The 27093-nt window shown below is 36.3% G+C and overlaps 1 protein-coding gene and 1 pseudogene across 1 annotated transcript; one reads left to right on the top strand and one right to left on the bottom strand.

Annotated features, from left to right (window-relative positions):
- The window catches only part of LOC125246011, a 186686-nt pseudogene that overhangs the window by 43976 nt on the left and 115617 nt on the right, over positions 1–27093 (bottom strand).
- LOC125246043 (gastrula zinc finger protein XlCGF49.1-like) lies at positions 15489–16856 on the top strand. The gene has a single exon (XM_048156894.1). The coding sequence runs from the start codon at positions 15875–15877 to the stop codon at positions 16601–16603; it is 729 nt and encodes a 242-aa protein (XP_048012851.1). The 5' UTR covers positions 15489–15874; the 3' UTR covers positions 16604–16856.

Below are 27093 nucleotides of genomic sequence, written 5' to 3' on the forward strand. Positions count from 1 at the left end.
GGCGCGAATTGTAAGGTGATTTTGATTGGACGGTGATTTATCAGTCAGGTACATTTTCCAATCATTTTTTCTTGTTATTTTATTAGACACAAATCAACCACCTTTGACTTGTCAATCTCATTTCCTCCAGCCAATCACGGGCCCCCTCTACCCGCGGGCCCTGGGGCTTCAGCCCCACCTAGCCCTTATGTTAATCCGGCCCTGTGTGTGTGCGTGTGTGTGTATGTATACGTGTATATGTATGTATTACACACACACACATATATATGGTTACACTTTATTTTAAGGTGTCATTGTTACAGTGTAATTATATAATATTAATAGTAATATTAATTAACAACATGTACTTACTATAGTAATAACAGTAAATTATGCAGTATAAGTACTATAGTAAGTACATGTTGTTAACTAATATTACTATTAATATTATATAATTACACTGTAACAATAAATAAAGTGTAACCATATGTGTGTGTGTGTGTTTTCTTTCAAGTAAATAATTTTAGTTTGTGATTTTATGATTTATATGCATTTAAAACATGACCTACATCTCATTTAGGTTCGTGACTTACAGCCATTTAATGGCTTTTTGGAAACTCATTGAACCTGCATCCCACAACATGATTCGTGTGTCAAGAGCAAGAGCAACTACAATAAGGAGTGAAGCTGGAACAACAGGCAGTGCATGGGTAAATAAAGAAATAGAAGAATAAAACTTAACTTTACATTTTCAGTAGAAGCCAACACATTATATGTAAATAAATTGCAAACCTTGTTATTTTTACAGGGTCAGTCTCTGCAGCCCATTGATGAGTACTTCCATCACCTTTGTGTCATCCTTATATGCAGGTTCTGTCAGTGACAAAGAGCTTTTTAAGCAGTCTGGGATTGTGTCTCTGTTGAAACCTGGAATGACGATAATGGTCGACAAAGGTTTTCTTGTTGATGACTGTGTGCCATGCAAAGTCTACAGACCTACTTACCTGTCGAAGCGGGAACACTTACCTGTCGAAGCGGGAACTGATGTCGGCTGATGAGGTGAGGGAGACACAGTCCATTGCTCGGCTAAGGGTCCACATTGAGCGTCTCATCCGCAGGGTGAAGCAACACAAGCTATTTGACACTGTCATCCCTCTGGATTTGAAGCAACACAAGCTATTGATGACACACAGGATCCCAGAGTCCATCACAGGGAGTATCAACCAGCTGTACACAGTTGCTTGCCTCCTTGTAAATTACCAAAATGGCCCCTTAGTAAAAGCATGGGCAAAGGATTAAAGATGAGATAACATTGGTTGGGGATTGGATTGGAATTTGGATTTATTTTTGTTCATATAGAAACAATATAAACATGTAAATATAAATAACTTTTGTAGTGTTGCCAGCAATGCAGTAATGTAAACATGTAAATATAAATAACTTTTGTACAGTGTTGCTTGCAACGCAGTAATGTAAACATGTAAATATAAATAACTTTTGTACAGTGTTGCCGTCAACACAGTAATGTAAACATGTAAATATAAATAACTTTGATAAACATTTCCTGTACAGTGATGTTGTGTAAATACAAAAAACTTTGATACATATTAAAACACTATTAAATGATTGTTTTTTGTTTTGTTTTGTTTTTTACATCTGTAGGCATCTTGGCAGGTAAAAGTAAAAAAAGAAATGGTCAGCTTTCTCTCGAATGTTCTGAAACATTCTGATGTCTTTGTAGATGTGCTGGACCATCATGTCATCTTGTGCATAAATGACAAAATCACACCAGTCCAATCCTGAGATCAGCATTTGTCCTTGAACTTGCCAATAGTATGCATGTTGTTGTTTCAGTTCTGGTGTGCCATTGTTAAATTTAAGGAAAGGACAGTCCACGTAACTTTTGACATTTGGACATTTGATTTCTAAAAGATCAAAAACATGGTGCTCTTTAGGGTCAAAAATAATCCCATCAGGAGAGGCTCCCAGCCAAGGTGCATCGGGGTGAATTAAGAATCCACAAGGGTGGTAGTTTACTTCTCGCAGCAGACAGTATTCCTCAATTGCAGCAGATTCCATTTCAAGACCTCTCTTCATGTCTGATGTCTGGCGAGTTCCCTTGTAGATTCTTTCAGCCAGGTGTTCAGCTGACAAACTTCCCTAAAAAGTGACGCTGTTACCCGGGGCTTTCGGACAGAGTGCCAATCAAGCGATGCACTGTGTTCTTTGGTGGCATGCTTCATCTTGTGTGCCATATCCAAACTTACTGCCAGTGACTTCATGTGTGGTTGTTCATGTTTACTATGGACAAACAAGCAAACAGATGTGTCAAGGCTGTAACCAACTAGTGGCAGAGGTGGCGGTGGTGGGTCATCTTGATGGTGAGTAATGTTGTGTGTTGTTGCTGCTGGCTGCTGGTATGACAGCACACTTCCATACTGAACTTTGCCAAAGGCAGAATCAACCAAAGGATCATCACGCGACATCTCGATAGTGGTGACCAAAGGGGCTACAGCACTGGCAAAGACTTTATATGCCTCTGCTACTTGGAGGACTGAGAGGTCAGGCAGCTCACTGGTGACACCCTTGTAAAGGGTACTCCTGAAATTAAAAAATAAAAGTATTAAGCAATTAAAAGTACATTTCCTTAGTTTTAATCTGTCTAATCTTTCATATTTTTCATTTTAGACTTAAATTTTTCAAACGTTTCATTTTATATTAATCTTCTTTAGTAAGAGCTGAAGAATTTGACATAAATAGATGTTAATGTCTTTTATACGATTTAAAAAAAAACATGCCCTTACAATGCTGTTAAAAATCAATTCTAAGCAAATATTGCTCCTTATGGCTATCTGCAATACTTGATTCTAATAGTATAATATAGCTGTTGTAATAATAAAAGATTTCAACAAAAATCAATTTGTGTTCAATTATTTACTTATTGTTTACACTTATTGAAGTGTAAATGCGTAAAAACAAAGTAAAATACTACATTGAAGAATTTTTTTGCTGTACCATAACCCCTCAGCAAGCTTCCTCTCTTTCGGTCTTGCAGACAGAACCACCATTCTATTGACAGGACCAGGCTTGACTCCCTATAAAACACACAGGGGCCATACAATTAATAAAATCATTATTACAACAAAATTTGTAATACTAGATTACAGTATTTCTAGATAATCACTGTCCACAGAAATGCTGTTACTGACTAGTCATGTAGAAAAAGTATGTTTCCAAAAGAACCGTGATTATGTTCATTCATAGTACTTACAAAGCTATTAAAAAATCAACTTAAATAATGCTCATTGTATTTATTAATTTATTGCATTTCCAGTAGTTCAGTTTTTATATAATTTGTATATGCAAATTCAATTTAAAATATAGCTGCAAGCAGCAATTCGGGGCCAAGCCCCAGAAGGGGCAGTAGCGCAATACGGAGCAGGAAAGCAAAAACAGCAGAAATTGAATGCACATGCAAACAGCTGGTTCAGAAGGACAGGTGGAAATTAAATGAAAATCAATAGAAGTTCAGATGAGAATGAACACAGAATGAACTAAAAACACTTGTATCTAATTCAAGAGGAATAAAGATTAGTACAATGCTTATTTGGATAAAAAAGGAATCAAAATGACTCATTACACACAATTGCATAATGACCACCCAACACGGGATTCGAACCCACAACCTCCAGGTCCAGTGTCCATTGCGCATCTCATTGCACCACTGTGCAGGTGATTGTTGGCACAACTGCCGAAGTTCATTAGTTCATGTGAAAATGAACTCAAAATGAAGAATTTTAATAAAACTGCACTGAATGTTATATTTAATAACTTTACTTTAGATCATTCTGCAGCTCATCATGCTGTATCGCAATACGGAGCAGGAAGAAGAAAAACAGCAGAAATTGAATGTACATGCAAAACAGCTGGTTCAGAAGGACAGGTGGAAATGAAATGAAAATCAATAGAAGTTCAGATGAGAATGAACACAGAATGAACTAAAAACACTTGTATCTAATTCAAGAGGAATAAAGATTAGTACTGCTTAAATGCTTATTTGGATAAAAAAGGAATCAAAATGACTCATTACACACAATTGCATAATGACCACCCAACACGGGACTCGAACCCACAACCTCCAGATCCAGTGTCCATTGCGCATCTCATTGCACCACTGTGCAGGTGATTGTTGACACAACTGCCGAAGTTCATTAGTTCATGTGAAAATGAACTTAAAATGAAGAATTTTAATAAAACTGCACTGAATGTTATATTTAATAACTTTACTTTAGATCATTCTGCAGCTCATCATGCTGTATCGCAATACGGAGCAGGAAGAAGAAAAACAGCAGAAAATGAACAAACATGAAACACCTGGTTCAGAATTATGGGCGAGAATGATCTCAGAATGTACAGAAGCTTAGATGAAAATGAACACAGCATGAAACAAAAAGCATTTATTTCTAATCCAAGAGGCAATAAAGGAAACAAAACATACTCTTTCATAAAACCACTCCACCCGGGATTCGAACCCACTATCTTTGGGTACAGGGCTCTTTGGTACCTGGCTTTACACATTGAGCTACATCATGACACATGTGCAACATGCTGTGGAAGAGAACTTTAAGTGTCAGAAAGAATTTACAAAAAAAGCATTACTTAGCATGCTAATCATATTAGCATGCTAAGCTAACTTAATGCTAATGAAGCTCATGGTTAACTTGATAGCTGAAGAGCCACATTAAAAAGAATGACAACTGGTTAGCATACTAAGCAATTAGCATGCTAAGCTAACTAGCATAAGACAACAAACACAAGCAAGGTCACATTCAGAGACAAATATCTCGGGAACGGTAGCGAATATCAAAATTCCGTTCAGTCATTTCTATGCGGCTCGGTCCAAAGATCATCTGAGCTGATTGTGGACAAAATTGGACAAAATTTGTGGAGGAGTAGCGAAAAAACGAAATGTTTTTCATTTATTTCAATATGGCAGACAGGGACATTTAAGGAAAATGACAAATGACACATCGTTGGAATTGGCATTAGCCAGGGAATAAAATGACATAAAGCATACACATTTTGGAAAATGTTTTCAAAAGTTATAAGCAATTTTGCAAAAATCATTATATCTGCGGAACACTAGGTGGCGCTGTGCTGAAACTTCTCATGTACCTTCAGGACACTCTGATGGTCATATGTACCAAATTTTGTGATGATATGTCAAATTGTTTAAAAGTTATTGCAATTTATGACAAAATTCAAAATGGCGGACATGCTTTTCATCCGATGTTGACAAATTCAATATCCCCGGATTCAGCATGGCCCAAGGAATCCATAGACAAAAATCTTGATTTTCTAATAAAGTGTTCAAAAGTTATTGGCCAAAATAGCCATTTTTCAGATCTCATGACCTGTAGGTGGCGCTGTTCCCAAATTCGGCATGGAACCTTAGATCATGGTCTTGATCAAGGGTACCAATTTTGTTTTGATTGCTCAAAGTTTGGCTGAGATACAGCCTCTATAGCAATTTTGGGTCAACCTTGTTAACTTCGTGACATCATAACTTTTGAACAAAGATGAATAAAAAAAATCTGTTTCAGTCATTTCTGTGCGGCTCAGACCAAAGATCACCTGATCAAAGTCTGGATAAAATTGGACAAATTTTGAAAGAGGAGTAGCGAAAAAACGAAATACTGTACTTTTCAAAATGGCCGCTACTGTAATGGGCGGAGACTTAATGTAAGATGTTGAGTAGCATCAGCATAATGAGATGAATCAGATGTACTAAATTACATTTTTCTAGAGCAAATGGTTCAAAAGTTATAACCTTTAGAATAGTGAATTTTTGAACTGGTGGTGGCGCTATAGAGTTGGTCCTAGAGACTCCAAAATTGGTCAGATTTCTAGACATGACAATCACTACAAGTGTGCCAAATTTCATCATTTTCTCATGTTCCGTTGATAGGGCTGCCATAGACTCCCATTCGGGAGGAAGAATAATAATAATAAAAGGGAAAACGTACAATTACAATAGGGGCTACAGCCCCTTCGGGGCTTGGCCCCTAATAAAGATCAATACAATGGTGACCAAGATAAAGGAATCATTTCATAAAACTGCTCCACCATGGATACAAACCCACAACCTTTCAATAAGGCACTCATCAGGCATCTGGCTTTACAAGTTGAGCTACTAGAGCACACACATTCAATATGCTGAACTTTTAGTGTGAGAAAGAAAATACAAAAAAGTATTACTTGGCATGATAACCAGATTAACATGCTAAGCTAACTTCAAGCTAATGAAGCTTATGCTTAACATGATAGCTGAAGAGCCATATTACAAAGAATGACAGCTGGTTAGCATGCTAAGCTATTTAACATAAGACAACAAACTCAAGCAAGGACACATTCAGAGACAAATATCCTGGGAACAGTAGCAAATATCAAAAATTAAATTACCATCATTATAAGTGTACCAAATTTGATAATTTTCCTACTTATGGTACATTGACTACCATTTGGGGGGAAGAAGAATAACTATGAATTTGGACATAAATAAATTGCATGTGATAGCTTCAGATTAGACCAGTTTTAGGCACAATGCCTAAAACAGACACAGAGCATTCAGGATCCATGGTGTAACACTAATCAGCCATGCATGTTCATCAGTCTTCTAAGCAGAGGTTTCAGTGTGAGAAAGAGTTCACAGAAAAACAATTAACCTGATGACTGAAGACCACATTAGAAAGTATAGCAATAGTTTAGCATGCTGAGCAATTACTGTGCTAAGCTAACTACCATAAGACATCAAACACAAGCAAGATCCCATTCAGAGATGAATATCTTGGGAACGGTAGCGAATATTAAAAATCTGTTCACTCATTTCTATGTGCTCGGTCAAAAGATCATCTGAGCCGCTTAAATTTGAACCCATGACACAGGATTCAAACCCATGACCGCTGGTCCAGTGTCCATTTCTAATCTCATTGCACCACTGTGCAGGTGAATGTTTACACAACTGCCGAAGTTCAGTAGTTCATGTGAGAATGAACTCAAAATGAAGAATTTTTATAAAACTGCACTGAATGTTATATTTAATAACTTTAGTTTAGATCATTCTGCAGCTCATCATGCTGTAGTGCAATACAGAGCAGGAAGAGGAAAAACAGCAGAAAATGAACAAACATGAAACAGCTGGTTCAGAATTACGGGCAAGAATGAACTCAGAATGTACATAAGCTTAGATGAAAATGAACACAGCATGAAACAAAAAGCATTTATTTCTAATCCAAGAGGCAGTAAAGGAATCAAAACACACTATTTTATAAAACCGCTCCACCTGGGATTCGAACCCACTAACTTCGGATACAGGGCTCTTCAGATAACTGGCTTTACACATTGAGCTACTTGAGGATGCACATTCAACAGACTGTGGAAGAAACCTTTTAGTCTAACAAAGAATTCACAAAAAAAGCATTACTTAGCATGCTAACCATATTAGCATGCTAAGCTAACTTAATGCTAATGAAGCTCATGGTTAACTTGATAACTGAAGAGCCACATTAAAGAGAATGACAACTGGTTAGCATGCTAAGCAATTAGCATGCTAAGCTAACTAGCATAAGACAACAAACACAAGCAAGGTCACATTCAGAGATGAATATCTTGGGAATGGTAGCGAATATCAAAAATCCATTCAGTCATTTCTGTGCGGCTCGGTCCAAAGATCACCTGAGCTGATTTTGGACAAAAATTGTAGGAGGAGTAGCGAAAAAACTGTTTTCCATTTATTTCAATATGGCGGACAGGTACATTTAAGGAAAATGACAAATGACACATCGTCGGAATCGGCATAAGCCAGGGAATAAAATGACATAAAGCATACACATTTTGGAAAGTGTTTTCAAAAGTTATAAGTGGTTTTGCAATAATCATTACATCTGTGGAACAGTAGGTGGCGCTGTGTTGAAACTTCTCAGGTACCTTCAGGACCTTCTAAAGGTCATACATACCAATTTGTGTGAAGATATGTCAAATTGTTTAAAAGTTATTGCAATTTATGACAAAATTCAAAATGGCGGACACGTGGTTCATCCGATGTTGACGAATTCGATATCCTCGGATTCGGCATGGCACAGGGAATCCATAGACACCAAGATCTTGATTTTCTAATGAAGTGTTCAAAAGTTATTGGCCAAAATAGCCATTTTTCAGATCTCATGACCTGTAGGTGGCGCTGTTCCCAAATTTGGCATGGAACCTCAGATCATGGTCTTGATCAAGTGTACCAATTTTAGTTTTGATTGCTCAAAGTTTGGCCGAGATACAGCCTCTATAGCAATTTTGGGTCAACCTCGTTAACTTCGTGACATCATAACTTTTGAACAAAGATGAATAAAAAAAATCTGTTCAGTAATTTCTGTGCGGCTCAGATCAAAGATGACCTGATCAAAGTTTGGACAAAATTGGACAAATTTTGAAGGAGGAGTAGCGAAAAAACGGAATACTGTACTTTTCAAAATGGCCACTACTGTACTGGGTGGAGACTTAATGTAAGATATTGAATGTGATCAGTATGAAGAGAGGAATCAGTTGTATTGACATTCATTTTTCTGGAACAAAGGGTTCAAAAGTTATAACCTTTACAAAAGTGAATATTTGAACTGGTGGTGGCGCTATAGACTTAGTCCTAGATACTCCAAAGTTGGTCAAATTACTTTTAATTACTATCACTACAAGCATGCCAAATTTGATAATTTTCCTTCTTATGGTTCATTGATTACCATACAGGGGGAAGAAGAATAACTACGAATTTGGACATAAAGGAATTGCATGTGATAGCTTCAGATTAGACCAGTTTTAGGCAGAATGCCTAGAACAGACACAAGTTCTGCATCTTTTCCTGCCACAGTACCTCATGCGGTCTGGGCATGTGTCACACTGAGTTTCGAACCCACGATGCAGAGCATTCGGGATCCGTGGTCGTAACACATTGAGCTAATCAGCCATGCAAGTTCATCAGTATGCTAAGCAGAGGTTTCAGTGTGAGAAAGAGTTCACAAAAAAAAAAGCTTCGTAGCATGTTAACCATATTAGTATGCAAAGTTATTTAAATGCCAACTAAGTTTTGGTTAACCTGTTGACTGAAGACCACATTAGAAAGAATAGCAATAGTTTAGCATGCTAAGCAATTACTGTGCTAAGCTAACTAGTATAAGACAACAAACACAAGCAAGGTCACATTCAGAGATGAATATCTTGGGAATGGTAGCGAATATCAAAAATCCGTTCAGTCATTTCTGTGCGGCTCGGTCCAAAGATCATCTGAGCTGATTTTGGACAAAATTGACCAAAATTTGTAGGAGGAGTAGCGAAAAAACTGTTTTTGATTTAATTCAATATGGCAGACAGGTACATTTAAGGAAAATGACAAATGACACATTGTCGGAATCGGCATAAGCCAGGGAATAAAATGACATAAAGCAGACAAATTTTGGATAATGTTTTCAAAAGTTATAAGCAATTTTGCAAAAAACATTATATCTGTGGAACACTAGGTGGCGCTGTGCTGAAACTTCTCATGTACCTTCAGGACACTCTGATGGTCATATGTACCAAATTTTGTGATGATATGTCAAATTGTTTAAAAGTTATTGCAATTTATGACAAAATTCAAAATGGCGGACATGCTTTTCATCCGATGTTGACAAATTCAATATCCCCGGATTCGGCATGGCCCAAGGAATCCATAGACACCAAGATCTTGATTTTCTAATAAAGTGTTCAAAAGTAATTGGCCAAAATAGCCATTTTTCATATCTCATGACCTGTAGGTGGCGCTGTTCCCAAATTCGGCATGGAACCTTAGATCATGGTCTTGATAAAGGGTACCAATTTTTGTTTCGATTGCTCAAAGTTTGGCCGAGATACAGCCTCTATAGCAATTTCGGGTCAACCTCGTTAACTTCGTGACATCATAACTTTTGAACAAAGATGAATAAAAAAAATCTGTTCAGTCATTTCTGTGCGGCTCAGACCAAAGATCACCTGATCAAAGTCTGGACAAAATTGGACAAATTTTGAAGGAGGAGAAGCGAAAAAAACAAATACTGTACTTTTCAAAATGGCCGCTACTGTAATGGGTGGAGACTTAATGTAAGAAGTTGAATAGCATCAGCATGAAGAGACGAATCAGATGAACTAAATTTAATTTTTCTATGACAAAGAGTTCAAATGTTAAAACCGTTAGAATGTTGAAATTTTGAACTGGTGGTGGCGCTATAGAGTTGGTTCTAGAGACTCCAAATTTGGTCCAATCACTATTCATGAGCATCTCTACAACTGTGCCAAATTTTCATCATTTTCTCATGTTCCGTTGATAGGGCTGCCATAGACTCCCATTCGGGAGGAAGAATAATAATAATAAAAGGGAAAACGTACAATTACAATAGGGGCTACAGCCCCTTCGGGGCTTGGCCCCTAATAATAATAATAATAAACGGAGCAATTCCAATAGGGTCCTCACACCATCAGTGCTCGGGCCCTAATAATAAGAAAACGTACAATTACAATAGGGGCTACAGCCCCTTCGGGGCTTGGCCCCTAATAAATAAATAAATAAATAAATAAATTACTTTAAGGACTCAGTTTTATTGATTATTTAAATTTCATTTTTAAAATAAATGTTTAATTGTTCATCTTGGCTTCTATTTTTGCCAAAGAAGAATTGTTTCTTTTTAAAAAATTTGGATATACATCAGAAAAGGCAGGAAAAATGGTCTATGCAACTTTCATAGTCTTTATTCTAAAATATTAACACCACCTTACAGTCTAAAAACATTAAATTAAAAGATTAAATGGTTTTGTAGGAAAGAAATTCCAGATACATACTGAAGTAACACCACAGACTTTATATTGCATAAAAGGTTTAACAATTAAAAGTTTGTTGAGCAAAATAATGAATTTCATCATAAGTAGGATTACAAGAAGTATCTATTCTGATAAAAGAACATTTAGAGAAAAACTGTATTAAAATATATAATTAAAACAACCTGTAACCTGTTTCTCACTCCTTAAAGGGATAGTTCAACCAAAAATGAAAATTCTGTCATCATACTCCCCCTCACATTGTTCCAAACCTGTATAAATTTCTTTGTTCTGCTGAACACAAAGGAAGATATTTGGAAGATTGTTTGTAACCCAGCAGATCTCACCTCCCATTGACAACCATAGTAGCGAAAAAAATATGGCAGTCAGTGGAGGGCAAGATCTGTTTGGTTACAAACATTCTTCCAATATCTTCCTTTGTGTACAGCAGAACAAAGAAATTTGGTAACACTTCAGTATAGGAAACACATATAATTAGTTAGTAAAGTCGTTGTTAAATTTAGGTATTGGGTAGGATTAAGAATGTACAATACGATCATGCAAAATAAGGCATTCATATGTGCTTAATAAGTACTAATACACAGCCATTCTAGTAATATGCATGATAATAAACAACTAAAAGAGCCTAAAATAAAGTGTTATCTGAAATTTATACAGGTTTGGAGCAACTTGTGGGTTAGTGAATGATGATAGGGTGAACAAAAAATTGTATCCCTTTAATTGGATTGTGATGCAATCTGTGATCTGTTTCAATAGAGAATTTTTTTTTTTTTTTTTTTTTTTTTTGCACATAGGTCTTTTTTAAATAGGTCTGATGAGGTACTCTGCATCTTTCGCTGTCTATAAAGACGCTGCTTTTCAGTAGCAGTTAATCTTGCCATACCTGACGAGAGATACAATTATATGACTAGAATGTCCTATGTGTTTTATTAAAAATACAACATTTCTGGCTGTATATTGTCTGAGTTACTATAGAGTCTGTGGTGTTACCAGGAAAGACAGTAACACCAAAGACAAATTAGCCTAAATCCAGACTTTTCTAAAATGGAGGCTGGCATCATGATGATTTCAAGATCAGGGGACATTTTGTAAATATTAGTAAGTATGTATTTATCAAAATTTGGATTAAAATATGTAAAATCTGCAAGTTATCAACATAACACCACAGACACTAATAAAGTGCGACACATGAAATTGTCAGAAATTTAGCTAACTTTAAGAAAAATTTAAAAAAAAAAATGTACTCATGATGCACACCTCAGATCAATCAGGACCTGCAATGAACTTTGCACACAGGAAGTAGTCCAAATAGAGTTCCCACTTTTCTTAAAGGGGCGACGTCCATTGTAGTAACACCACAGACATGAATTTGGGGGACACTACTTTTTTCTTAAATAATACAAAAAATAGTATTTTTTAAAACAATTTAATACAATTGTACATGTTAAATAAAATCTTATTCCCAGTTTAATCACTTTATTTGTGTTAAAAATGTAATATTGTTGCAATCACATTCCATGATACCTCTGTGAGGTATGGCGGGAACGTGCATATTTTGTTACAAATGCAATCTTCTGAACTTAATTAAATATGTAATTTAAAACAAAACTAACTATTAATAGTACACAAATTGTGTTTATTCTACAGAATACAAACATGCAAAAAAATTTGAATTTATTGGTATTTGAAGTGTATTTTAACTGTTGTAAATTAGAGGGACACCATTTGCCACCACAAATAAAGAATGACCCAATAGCCTACTGGTAAACAATGACTTTTAATGTGTTTCAATTCGGACACATGAATGAACTCATAACCTTTTAAACATTGTTTGTACCATATTTGTCACTGTTTTAATTTTAATATATAAAAATTATCTGGTAAAATATTTGGATTTCTATGCACTTCTGTGATTGTAGACAATGCATGACTTTTATTTTGAAGTGGCGACATGATGTCATAAGACTGCGCCACGCTCCTGCATCTGCTGTGATTCCGATGAATAAAGGTTTGTTTTAAGAATTTAAGCTGTTTTAATCGACAGAAAGAGTTTTGTAGTTTTACTAGTAAATAAACTCATTTCACATCGCTGATAAAACTATTTAATGTAACATTGTGATTCTTTATCTAACTGTAATGAAGGATATTTGTGTGAGTAAAACTCATCCACTGATCAGAAACAGTAAACCTGCGTCTCATTTCTCTGTCTATATATATCATAAATCAGTTTATCATGAAGTCGAGTTCAGTCTCTGGCGAGTAATGATGGAGAAACTGAACTTTTCAACTCCGAGTCAATTGAATCAAACACTTTGAGAAATGATTCAGTGAATCGCGACTCGTGCTGCTTAAACAGTGAACATGAACAAGAACAACAAACACTAACAAACTAATCACGTTTTCATCAGAGTAATCGTTTAAATATAATCTATAATCCTTTAAATACCAAATGTAGATCATAAATGTCTAAATATGAAGTTTATTCATTTGCAGCGTTAGTTTTGAGTGTTTTTTGTTGTCTAAACAGGTCATTGAAGACTTATAACTTTAATTCTCGTCTTAAAGATGGTGTTTATTAAAGAGGAGACTGAAGACATGAAGATTGAGTTTATTAAAGAGGAAAGTGAAGATATGCAGATAATTATTAAAGATGAGACTGAAGACATGAAGATTGAAGAAACATTCAGTGTGAAACATGAAGAAACTGAGGAACAAACAGGTTGGTTTTATTCTCACAGCTGAACTTAGTCATTTGATCATTATTAATTATTTCTGCACAGACACATTTCAGTACATTCACGCTGTTTTACACACATTCAGGATAATGTTTGGATTTGTCCTGTGTATGTTTCTGTGTTTCAGTATATGCAGGTCAAGGTTGGTTTAGGGTTTTTAAGCTTCTCCATGTTGTTCTGTTCAGTATCGTAACTGGACTGGTCTAAAATGTAAACAAGCTCTTTTCTGTTGCTACACTGTACACTGTGAATTCTCAAACGAGTTTTGCTGTGTTTTTTTGTGTGTGTGCTTTAGTGTAAATGTATGAATTATTTGGACTCATAGCATTTGGTGATTTGGTGTCCTTTTGGACTTGGATAAAGTTGGTTTTATATTCGCACATTCGGACATCTGTATTCAATAGCCTTGTTAATCACACTACATTGGACATTCACAAGTAAATATGCCATTAAAACAATACTTGCCTATTTTGATCGACTGTGAAAAATGTTGTAAGTTGACAATCGTTGGTTGTCAATATCATGTCGCTGCTTAAAATTCGCAAACATTAATTTATTGCACATTTATTGGAAAGTCTGAATTTATCAGAAGTCTGAGTGTGCGAATATAAAACCAACTTTACCCAACTGTCCTTTTGGAGTCTGCAAGTGTCCTCTTTTTGAAAAGACCTAAATTTACCTTAAAAAGATGAAAAATACAGTTTTGTGAGAATCACACTTCAATTTGATGTATGCTTAATTTCACGATAAGTGTGAGATTAATCGTGATTAATTGCGATTAAAATTTAATCTATTGACAGCTATAATTTTGATGTTAAATCCACTATTGTATTATATATAATTGTTCTAAACACAGTATTTAGTTTAATTACATCAGAAGTAACTGTAATTAAATTACAGAAAAAATAGGAGTAATGGATAATTTGACATGGTTTAGTGTAACTTTTACCAGGTTTGGTTAGTGGTGTCTAAAATGCATCTTTACGCACAACTGCCAGCCAACATGAAGAGTTTCTTGAGAATCCAGAGGCACCAGCAGCTTCAAATGCCTGTTTGCTGCTCAACACTGGCTTTTTTATAGCTGCCCTTTTAATACAATTAATTTTTTAATTTTCGGCCTTTATCTGACCGAGTTCTGCTGTGCTCTAAATCACTCACAAATCTTATGATAATTCGATAATCTCCATTCAGTTTCACACAATATTAGTTGTTTTCATGCCTTTTGCACAACATTGCACCATTTTATGCTTTTCATCTTCAGAAAGATCTTTCTTCCTCCCCATATTGCATGAGAACTGTGACTTGCTTAATAATGTGGAACAACCTCTAAGTAGGGTTTCCATAGACCTGGCAAATTATTTTGTCTGAGATTTATACCAGTTATCTAAAAAGACATGGATAAATAAACAAACAAACATTTTCTTAGAAAAACTAAAATCTGAATGTTTATTGTACTGAAATCTTACTGATATGTCACTTGTATAATAATTTGGAATGCAGTGTATGTACATTTGCCGACGCCACCATTTATTTATTTATTTTTTCAAATAAATGACGGCTGTTAACAGCGACACAAAGAATTGTGGGTTATCTGCAGCAGCGAAGGATACACCTCATGCATCCTCCGAATTCCTGCGAAAGAAGGACGCATTCCAAGGTCACGTTTGGAGAGTCCTACTTACTTTTCTGAAACGATACAACCTCAATGAAGTATGCAACCTTCGAATGCGACCTCCGGAGGATGCACAGCTTCTCTCTCAGCCACTTCCTTTTTCCTGGTGGCTTTATCTGGTCTCCCCATGTCAATTACTGCAATGAGACACAGGTGTTTATCATTTGCACAACCTACTTGCGCACCGCTCGTCTCCTGCCTCTCTCTCCCGCTGCTGAACCACGCCCCCCTTGCCACACACTCGCTCTTCTCCGATTGCTCCACACCAATCTTTTGACCTGAGGGAGGGATTCTAATAGACCAATCACAGCGCTTGCAGTCTGTGTAGAGTTGATGCGTTACATTATAGCACAGAGATGTTGCACATCAGGCTACATGTGGTACTCACAGCCTATGCCATGCCTACAGCGTACACGTGACGCAGAAATATAAATCGGCCTTAAGTCTTCAGGAATGCTTGAAAATTACAGGCAGGTGTATTTGATTAGGGATGAAAGACAGTGGTCCTCCAGTACCAAACCTGCCCATCCCTGATCCATAGGATTGGATAGGATAGGATAGGGTATAGAACATACATGTTGTTGGTTTTGATGCCATTATGTCTATTTTTGTCCTAGACCTGATGTCACTGAAAGAAGCGAATCATGAACTTAATGAAAGGGAAGAAGAGAAAGAATATTACGATGAACATCATGATCTCATGAATGGGGAAAGATCGACACAGGTTTCCCCACAAAAAGGAGTTCAAAAGCCAGGAACTAAGAGTGTCACACACAAAAAACACCTTAAAGCCCACATGAGAATTCACACTGGAGGGAAACCTTTCACCTGCCAACAATGTGGGAAGAGTTTCAGTCATAAAGGAAGCCTTACAGCCCACATGAGAATTCACACTGGAGAAAAGCCTTACACCTGTCAAGAGTGTGGAAAGAGTTTCAGTAATAAAGGAAACCTTGAAATTCACATGAGAATTCACACTGGAGAAAAGCCTTACACCTGTCAAGAGTGTGGAAAGAGTTTCAGTGAGAAAGGAAACCTTACAGTCCACATGAGAATTCACACTGGAGAAAAGCCTTACACCTGCCAACAGTGTGGAAAGAGTTTCAGTCGAAAAGGAAACCTTATAGACCACATGAGAACTCACACTGGAGAAAAGCCTTACACCTGCACTCTGTGCGGGAATGGCTTCACACGGGAAGGAAGCCTTAGGGAACACAGGAGAATTCACATTAAAGAGAAGCCATTTACATGTGATCAGTGTGGAAAGAGTTTCATATATAAAGGAAACCTTAAGGTCCACATGAGGATTCACTTGAAAGAGAACTGAACTTTTTGAAGTCGTTGCTGTGGAAAGAGCAGATGTGTAAAGAGTACCTGAAAACAATTCTTGAATAAAAGTACAGATACCTTATAATGAAAATTACTCCATTACAAGTTACCATTTCTAAGACAACTTAAGTAAAAGTCTTGGAGTATCTGATATTAACTGTACTTAAGTATTTTACTCATGCTGAATTTAGGCTCAAAGATGCACTAGTCCAGAAATGCCAGTGAAAATAAGAAAAAAAAAATTTGATTAATGGAAATCATGTTTATTTTCTAAAATCGAAATAAAATTGAACAGCTCAATATTTGTTGACACAACAGCCTCTTAAATGTTAAAAGTGTAAAACTCTTGCAGTTCTCAAAGCTTACACTACGTCCCATGTCTTCTCTTTTCAGCTTATGGAAAAAGTGTAATTGACACGATGCCAGTTTACACCTTCTTCGTAACTTGAATAAGGAAGGCGGTCTGGTGGAAGCTCAATATTTGACTTCATAACTTGTTTAAATAGTTGCATATAAATGCATAAAAAAATGCAGAATCAAATTAATCGAATCGCATCGAATTTTAATGTGAATCGTCTCGAATAGAATTGTTCTGAATTTGATAAAAATAATTCGAGAACAAAACGAACACCTGTGATTCCTGAATCGAATCGATTCAGAGCCCTAATATTCACCCTTAAGGCTGGTTCACACTGTGCGATTTTGGCCAAGATTTGGTCGTCTGAGAAAAATTTTGCAAATCCTAAAAGATTCCTATAATCCTAGCCTAAAATCTGTTGTCTTTGATCACTAGTTTGACATGTTCACCGACAGCCGGTTAATGACCGTTGCGATCAAATTTTACCTCCGACGAAATTCTGCCAGTGTCAGAAGATTTGGTGCACAATCCTCCAGTGTGACTTCTCCTACGACGAACGTCAAATTGTCTTCATTTTTCAAGACAAGCCATGATCAAAATTAATGATAGTGATGTTGTTGTTAGCCACCATTTCAGTCCCGCGTGTAATGCAGCTCACTGTCAACAAATGTGTATGTTTTGATGATGTAAAACTCCGGATAAGTTTTCATGTGTGCGTCCGTTTTTAATGCGTTTTGACTGTCGTGCAGTCTGACATTAATGACAGCTGAGATCCCACAGTGTGATATGAGGATCATGTTCGTACAGTCTGACAAGTAACCATCGCAAAGGACTATTATAAATCGCACAGTGTGAACCCGGCTTTAATTCAAATATTAAAAATGTCTTAAAGATTTTTCAAGCATATTGTGTAGTTTTGCTTGGAGTCAATTGTTTTATTTGTGTTTAATTGTGTGATATCATTTTAGGCCAGGCTGTCATACAAAGAAATTATGAGCACATGCAAAACCGAGAGAGGACCAAAGAAAGAATAACTGATTACGTTGCAATTCAATTTATGCTTACCACCCCTCGGATCATTAGTAGACGAAGAAGACAGATAACTGTTTACACCTCTGGGGCCTGATGAATAAACATTGCATACGCACAAAAAAAGGCATTAAATGATTAGTTCACTTTTAAGTAAACTTTTCCTGATAATTTACTCAACCCCATGTCATCCAAGATGTCCATGTCTTTCTTTCTTCGGTTGAAAAGAAATTAAAGTTTTTGATGAAAACATTTCAGGATTATTCTCCTTATAGTGGACTTCAATGGGCACCAAACGATTGAAGGTCAAAATTAGTTTCACTGCAGCTTCAAATTGTTCAACACGATCCCAGATGAGAAATAAGAGTCTTCTCTAGTGAAACCATCGCTCATTTTCTGAAAAAAAAATTGAAAATGATGTAAGTTTTAACCAGAAATGTTTATCTTGAACTAGCTCTCTTCTTCTTCTTCTTCTTCTTTATTAAAATTCAGCAGTGTAGACACTAAGCGTATTACTGCCCTCCACAGGTCAAAGTTTGAACTAATTTTTATATGCAATATGCTAGTTCAATAGTATATAACAATTAGTTCAAACTTTGACCTGTGGAGGGCAGTAATACGCTTAGTGTCTACACTGCTGAATTATAATAAAGAAGAAGAGAGCTAGTTCAAGATGAACATTTAAGGTTAAAACTTATATAATTTTCTTTTTTTTTTTTTTCAGAAAATGAGCGATGATTTCACTACCTTTTTTCTCATCTGGGATCGTGTTGAACAATTTGAAGCTGTAGTGAAACTAATTTTGACCTTCAACTGTTTGGTGCCCATTGAAGTCCACTATATGGAAAAAAATCCTGGAATGTTTTCATTAAAAACTTTAATTTCGTTTTGACTGAAGAAAGAAAGACATGGACATCTTGGATGACACGGGGGGTGAGTAAATTATCAGGAAAATTTTATTTGAAAGTGAACTAATCCTTTAAAATGTGGGTATGCATTTTCCACACATATATCAGGATTTATAAAAAATAAATTTGTGCGCACCATACGCATACTCTTAACTGTGCGTAAGCAAAGCAATGAAGTAAAACAGAATGATTTTAAGTTCTGTTTTACCTCTGATATACACATCTAGATTAAATATGCCACTCTCAACTTTATTTCTAGAGCATTTTCAGAAACCACAGTGGGTATCAAAGTGCTGTACCTGAAAATAGCAAAAAATAAACAAATGCATAAAAAAATACATACAGTTTACAGCACATTATTAAAAGCTATGGAAAATAAATACGTTTTTAACACCCACTGAAATGACCCTAGAGGAACCACCAGACAAGACTGATCATTGGAGCGAAGAGATCTCAAAGGTTTATGTAAACTATTTAAATCAGAAATATACTCTGGTGCCAAGCCATGGAGAGATTTGTAAACATACAACAAATAAATCAGTGTACCGAATCATGATTCAGATCACATGTCAAACTGCTAACAGCTGAAATCACGTGACTTTGGTGCTCCGAACAGCAGATTCGATACACTGATTCACTGTGATCCGATTCTTCCTGGAGCATTGTTTTGAAATCAGCCATCAATAAATAAGTCGTTATTTTGTTTTTTTTGGTGCTCCAAAAATATTCTTGTCGCTTTATAATATTAATATTGAACCACTGTACTCACATGAACTGATTTAGATGTGTTTTTAGTACCTTTATGGATCTTGAGAGAGGAAATGTCCATTGCTCCCTATGGAGGCCTCACGGAGCCATCGGATTTCCACTAAAATATCTTAATTTGTGTTCCGAAGATTAACAAAGGTCTTACTTAGGGTAAGTAATAAATGACAGAATTTTCTTTTTTAGGTGAACTAACCAGTTAAAAGCCCAGCAGCAGAGTTGTGAACCAGCTGCAGGCGAGAGAGGGAGGCCTGACTCACACCCAGATACAAAGAGTTACAATAATCCAAACAAGAAAGACACAAAGGCACGAACAACCTTCACCAAATCATTGAAAGAGAGGCTGGACATCAACTTGACTAGAGATCCAAATTTGATGATCAAATTTAAGCTCAGTCAAAAATAAAGATTTTTCACAAAGGAAAGTTTTTCCCCAGGAAGCAATAACAGGTTTTTATTAGAATCCATCTCACATCCTCAGACAACAGACTTGTCTTCATTCAGTTGGAGAAAGTTGTTTGCCAACCAACACTTTCACATCAGCCAAACAGTTAAAGAAAGACTCGAGAAGATAGCTCCCCATGTTTTATAGAGAAGTAAATTTGGGAATCATCAGCATACAGATGGTAATTTATACTGTGCTTATCAAAAATCTTAACATGATCGACTGTATTGAAAGCAGGACTGAGATCTAACAATAGAACAACAGGACTACCTGAATCTACATCTAATAAAATATCATTTGAAACCTTCAATAGAGCAGACTCTGTGCTATGACCAGCTATGAAGCCTGATTGAAATCTATTGAGATATTATTTCTAACATTCAGCTGTACAAATACAATTTTCTCTAATGTCTTTGAAATGAAAGATCATTTTGAAATAGGACAAACGTTATTCATGTTAGAGGCATCAAGATTCACAACTATTGACAATTGATAACACACTTGGACTAATTGAGTTCACCACCTCCTAACTAAAGCAGATGAGATAACATCACATGAGGAACAAGTAGGCTTCATATGTGCAACTATGTCTTGAAGTTGTGACAGAGACACAGGAATAAAACTCAATTTTTTCAAAGGAGCAACAAAAGTAGCAGGATCATTACTAACAGATGAAATCCAAGAGCGAATTCCAACAATCTTACCAGTAAAAATGTTCACTTTTCACATGTGTCCACAGAAAAAGAAATTGAAGGAGGGACAACTGGTTGAAGTACTGTAATAGTAGAAAAGAGTATTTTTGAATTAGGACAATTCTTTGAAGTAATGTAAAAAAAACTGTGTGATCTAGCTAATTTAACTACTTTTCGAAACTTCGTCAAACAATCCCTCAAAGATTCATACGAGACTTGTAATTTATCTTTGAGCCATTAACGGTCAGCCCTCCTGCACTCTTGCCTAAGAGTATTGCTATTGCTGTTCAACCAGGGCTGAGTCTTGCCTTTCTTCTTCCTAGTTTTCAAAGGAGCCACAGAATTCAAAACATCAGAACATGAAGAGTTAAACTGGATAATCAACTCCTCAGGTCCCATACCAGAACAAGGACTGAAAAACATCTAGCACCTGAGATTCAACAGCAACCAAACCATCATAAGCCTGACCATTATAAGAAAAAGTAGGGTTAAACAAAACAGTCTTGTGCTCAGAAAATACAGTGTCAGCAATTTGCACACTGCCAACAGAAAAACCAAGTGTTAACTCTATATCGAGAGTATGACCACGTTCATGTGTAGGGCCTAAAACACACTGATAGACCAAATGACTCTAATAGATGATTAAACTCTGGTCTGGAAGAACAACACACGTGAACATTAAAATCCCCCAAAATAAATATTATCTGTAAAAAAATCACTTATACAATCTTTATGATGTGGGGTCTATAAATAAGAGCACACAACACAGATTTAAAAGAATTCAACATAATTAACTGAACCTCAAATGTTGAGTAAGTCTCAGTAGATAGAAGTCTGCATTTAAACTTACTTTTAAAAATAACAGCAAGGCCCCCACCCTCTCCAACTGACCTCGGGGAGCTAAAAAAGCTACAGTCTGGAGGAGAGAAAGTTCAGAAAAAGGAGCCATATCACCAACGTTGAGCCGTCTCAGAAATAAATAGAAAATTCAAATCGTGCGAGAAGAAAAGATTGTACAAAATAAAAGACTTATTTGAAAGAGATCTTGCACTGATCAACACCATTGTCACTGAAGTAGAGTCAGAAGAAAGTTGAGAAGATGAACTGCAAGCTCAGGGGTGTAGAATACATAAGAAAACTTTTTATAAAAAGTTGTTCATGACCTGTTGGGGTTTTAATGGAGCAATGTATATAAATGCAGAATGATTTAAAATTCAAAGAGACAGGATAGTCTATACATGACATTCATGTTTTCATGGCAATCAGTCACTCACTTGTCACGTCACGACACGCCCGCAGTCGCACCCGCGGTCCCGCGCTAACTGTATTCAACATTCATAGAGGTCAAGAAGAGTTCGAAAGCGGCAAAAAACTCTCCACTCCTTTTTTTCTGAAAAAGTCAAGCATTATAAGTTGGCATGTGGTATCCAAATTGTGTTGCACAATGTTGAGTAACTCTGCCTATTGCTCTTGTTGAATAATTAGCCAGTTTTGATGGAAATTATATGGAAAAAATTAGCTGCCCGGACAAACTCACATTATTTTTATTGTATTTTCCGTATGTCTTTTGTAACGTCCTTAATTTTAACAAATATGTTAACAAAACCCTTCAAATAAGAATAAACCCAGCAAACACAAATGTTCCCCTAACGTTCCAATATGGTTCTTGTTTGGTTATTTTTTGGGGGAACCAAATAAGAACGTTCTCTATTGGTTCTTTTTTTGCAACCTAAAGAGAACATTCCCTGCAGGTTATTTTTGAGTTTAATCTTATAACCTAAAGAGATCCTTCCCAGAACTTTCCCTGCAGGTTATTTTTGGGTAGTATTTCTGTCAATATTGGTAAATTTCATCTTCTGTACCATTGACCTGTGGGATTCCTCAGGGCTCCACATTAGCTCCCTTGTTATTTTCTCTACATATGCTCCCTCTTGGTACTATCTTTGAAAAATATGGCCTAAATTATCATTGTTATGGAGACAAATATATAGGTGCTGGTCATATAATTAGAATATCGTGAAAAGTTAATTTTTTTTATTGTAAATTATTTTTAAAAATATAACTTTCATATATTCTAGATTCCCTACATGTAAAGTAAAACATTTCAAAAGTTTTTATTTTTTTATTTTTTTTTTTAGAGCGTACAGCTCATGAAAGTCCAAAATCCAGTATCTTAAAATATTAGAATATTTCATAAGATCAATCAAAAAATGGATTTGCAAAACATAAAAGTTCAAGTTCTTTAAAGTATGTTCATTTGTGCACTCAATACTTGGTTGGCAGCACATATTACAGCAAATGACTTGCTCCTAGCACAAATTACAGCATCAGTGAAGTGTGGCATGGAAGTGATCAGCCTGTGGCACTGCTGAGGCACTATTGAGCCTTCAGATCATCTGTATATTGTTGGATCGACTGTTTCTCATCTTTCTCTTGAAAATATCCCATAGATTCAGGGGTCAGGCATGTTGGCTGGCCAATAAAGCACAGTAATATCATGGTCAGCAAACCACTTGGAAGTGGCTTTTGCACTGTGGGCAGGTGCTAAAGTCCTGCTGGAAAAAGAAATCAGCATCTCCATAAAACTTGTCAGCAGATGGAAACATAAAGTGCCCCCCCCCCCCCCTTTGTTTCAGAAGTGGCTTGGTAGTCCTTTTCCTGAAGATGTCTGAGTGTGGTGGCTCTTGATGCGCTGACTCCGGCTTCATTCAACTCACTGTGAAGCTCTCCCAAGTGTTTGAATCAGCTTTACTTGACAGTATTCTCAAGCTTGTGGTCATCCCTGTTGCTTGTGCACCTTTGCCTACCCAATTTCTTCCTTCCAGTCAACTTTGCATTTAATATGCTTTGATATTTCACTCTGTAAACAGCCACCCCATTCAGTAATGACCTTCTATGACTTTCTCTCTTTGTGGAGGGTGTCAATGATTGTCTCCTGGACCATTGCCAAGTCAGCAGTCTTCCCCATTAGTGTGGTTTCAAAGAACAAGAGATACCCGGAATTTATACTGTAGGGATGCTCATTTAATAAAACTCAAATGTAAATATTTTAATATTTTGAGATACTGGATTTTGGACTTTCATTAGCTGTACGCTCTAATCAACAAATTAAAAAAAAAAAAAAACTTTTGAAATGTTTTACTTTACATGTAGGGAATCTAGTATAAATGAAAGTTTCATTTTTAGAATAATTTACAATAAAAAAAATGAACTTTTTCACAATATTCTAATTATATGACCAGCACCTGTATAGCATTATTCTAGTTTATTTATATATTTTAATCTTACAAAATGCACATACTGTGTCTTTAATTAAAAACTTTCCATTTCCTCTACTGTACAAATTATAAAAGTATTATATTATAAAATTTTGCCAAACCTTTCTCCAAGGCCAGTGACCTCCTCCATAGTCATATGTGAGTTCCTCTCCAGGAATGATATCTCTTGCAGCGAACAGGCACAAACGGGGGTTTCCCTCAACAATAATCCTTTTCATTGTACAAATTGGGTTTATGTGATCATTATTTATAAGGCGGCCAAGGGAGCCATCCTCATGAGTTGCATCAATGCTTCAGGAAACAAAAATTGATCATTTAGCCTAACAAACCACAACAAGACAAATTTGGATTTGAACAAAATGAAAATTACTTGATTGATGGTTAGCCAACTTTTATGCTTTGTAATAGTTTAACCAATGTATTCAACATTCTTTCATAGCTCATGCTTATTTCTTTCATTAATTTACAGATACTATCACAAAGAGCAATTTAAAACTGCTAAAACAAACAAAAAAACACATATCCTTTATATTCCAATGGACCCAGATCCCATAAAATAATTGTGGTTACTTATTTAGTATTTTTAAACCACTTAAATCATAGTTAAAACGTATGTGATTACTGTATATTTAACATTTATAATGTTACCAATTAAGAAACGAGTCCTGCTAGCAATACTAGTGTTAACAAAAATAAGAAATCATTCACTGCCTTGTTTATTCATGGCCATGATTTCCTATTTTATTCCCTGGTTTTAGCAGTTTCATAATTCATTCGTGGAAGTCTTCCTTTCTGTGTGTAGAGGTGCAGTTCCGTGACCAGGCTACAGGGGCGCTGTATGGCAGCGCAGCCACACACACTCACACACAGAAATCCAGTTTTTGTTCAAGGAGGGGATCAAGAAAAAAACTGCATATCAGCACCGCCTCCTGAGCCGATTACAACCAAAACATTGTGGGGACCGGGGATTTGGTCCCCACTATGTTTTTGGTCCCCACTATGTGAGTGTGCTAACGTGTTGAGGACCCCACTATGTAATAAAAACAAACACACACACACACACACTCAAATTATTTATATTTTTTCTTGTATAGAGATCTTGCTCAGAAAATTAATCCAGGGAGCTGGACTGAGAAGACTGGGCATGATATTGTGGTGAATAATATATTGCATAATTTGATATTACAATGAAATATGATTGCCTGTAATCTGCATTTCATATATAAGACACGTGACAGAGAAGACTGTAGCTTTGATCTACCAGTCATGTTTCATGTATAACTAATCTTACCTTATTTTTTTGGTTGATTATAGGGCTTGCCATGCCAGATCTGTGGAAATGACTGTGGGATTTTTATGCTTATGGTAAAGTGTCCCTTTTGTGTGTGTGTGTGTGTGTGTGTGTGTGTGTGTGTGTGTGTGAGTGAGTGAGTGAGTGAGTGAGTGAGTGAGTGTGTGTGTGTTAGGGCTGGGCGATATGACGATATTATCGTATATGTCACACGTCACACATGTGTGTAACAGACTATATTGGATTCGTGCATTGACATCAACCTAGGCCTATACCCGCGGCGCTAATAATGTAGCCTACATTTCTGTTTAAACCGACAAGATTGTTAAATTAGAATGAAAAGGCTAAATTAAATTAAATTAGAATGGATAGCCTAAATGTCTATGACTCGTTAAAAATAACCACATTTGTTTTCTAGTGGTTTCGTTTTACACGTGCAAACAACAGAAAAGGAGGATTTACATCACGCACCCGCAGCAAAATAAACTCATATAGCCTAAATAAAACGAATAAATACACAAAATATATTCACTTAAACAATTAACAGATTAACAAAACGAAAGAAAAAAAAATGAAGCCATATGCTGTTTTAATTGAGTTATTTTTTTCCGACGGTCTCCACTAGGGATGTCCCGATCACGTTTTTTTGCCCTCGAGTCTGAGTCCGAGTCATTTGATTTTGAGTATCTTCCGATACCGAGTCCCGATCCGATACTTCTATAATACATGAAAAAGAATAAAGAAGAGCAAAAACACAGATCCAGGATCCAGGAACAGTGGTTTTCAGGTTTTTCAGGTATCTAACAGTCGTTTTCACGTACAGAAAATGGATAAAGTAATCAAATATAAAATATCACTGCATATTATCTTTACTGTATAAAATAAATAAAGATTAATCATTATTGAAGTTACAAAAACTATTCAGTCAAGAGCAGTGAGTGATTTCTTTATTTGTTGTTTGATTTAACATTAAAAACAGGCAGCAGGAATAGTTTTTTCCCCTATAAGACATGCACGATCCAGTACATATACTGTCATACATGCGCTGTCTTTCTCGACTAATATACGTTCACTTAAGACATAACCGACTATGTTTGCTAGGATACTCGCTAAGACGGGCATGTTGACATAATTTTTGTATGAATTTGTCCGCTGAAGCGCAAGACTTGAAAGAGCTCTCTTTCGCGTCTTGTTCTTGAACGATTAAATCAGCAAGGCTTAAATGAGTTAATTTAAACACCGATATCAACGTGTGCTGTTCAGGTCTCACCTGCGCTCGCGCTATCAACGGCGATGACGGCGTAAATGACTGGACATTACAGCAGACGGCAGTTAACAGTTTACAAAGAGTGACTGTTTTGTCCACGCTTTCTGATTATCGTTGTTGTAACGTTTTGTGCATCCATCGACTGAAACATACATTATTTGAACTCTGTCTGTCTGTTTTCCACGTTGCTCTTTTAAACAAACCATACAATAGATGTGTCGTCATTCGAGATGGACCGCGGTGCAAGTGCGTACCGAACCGTAAGTGGAGAACCGTGCGGATCGATTTTTTACTGAGAACCGTTGCACCCCTAATACATATATATATCCAAGTCCTGATCGGGAGGTAACGTCCGATTCCGATCGAGTCTGAAACCACGTGATCGGGCCCGATTTCCGATCACGTGATCGGATCTGGACATCCCTAGAAAATAGGCATTCTGGTTGAGAACCATT

The sequence above is a fragment of the Megalobrama amblycephala genome, linkage group LG14, assembly GCF_018812025.1.
Source record: "Megalobrama amblycephala isolate DHTTF-2021 linkage group LG14, ASM1881202v1, whole genome shotgun sequence".
NCBI classification, from domain to species: Eukaryota; Metazoa; Chordata; class Actinopteri; order Cypriniformes; family Xenocyprididae; genus Megalobrama; species Megalobrama amblycephala.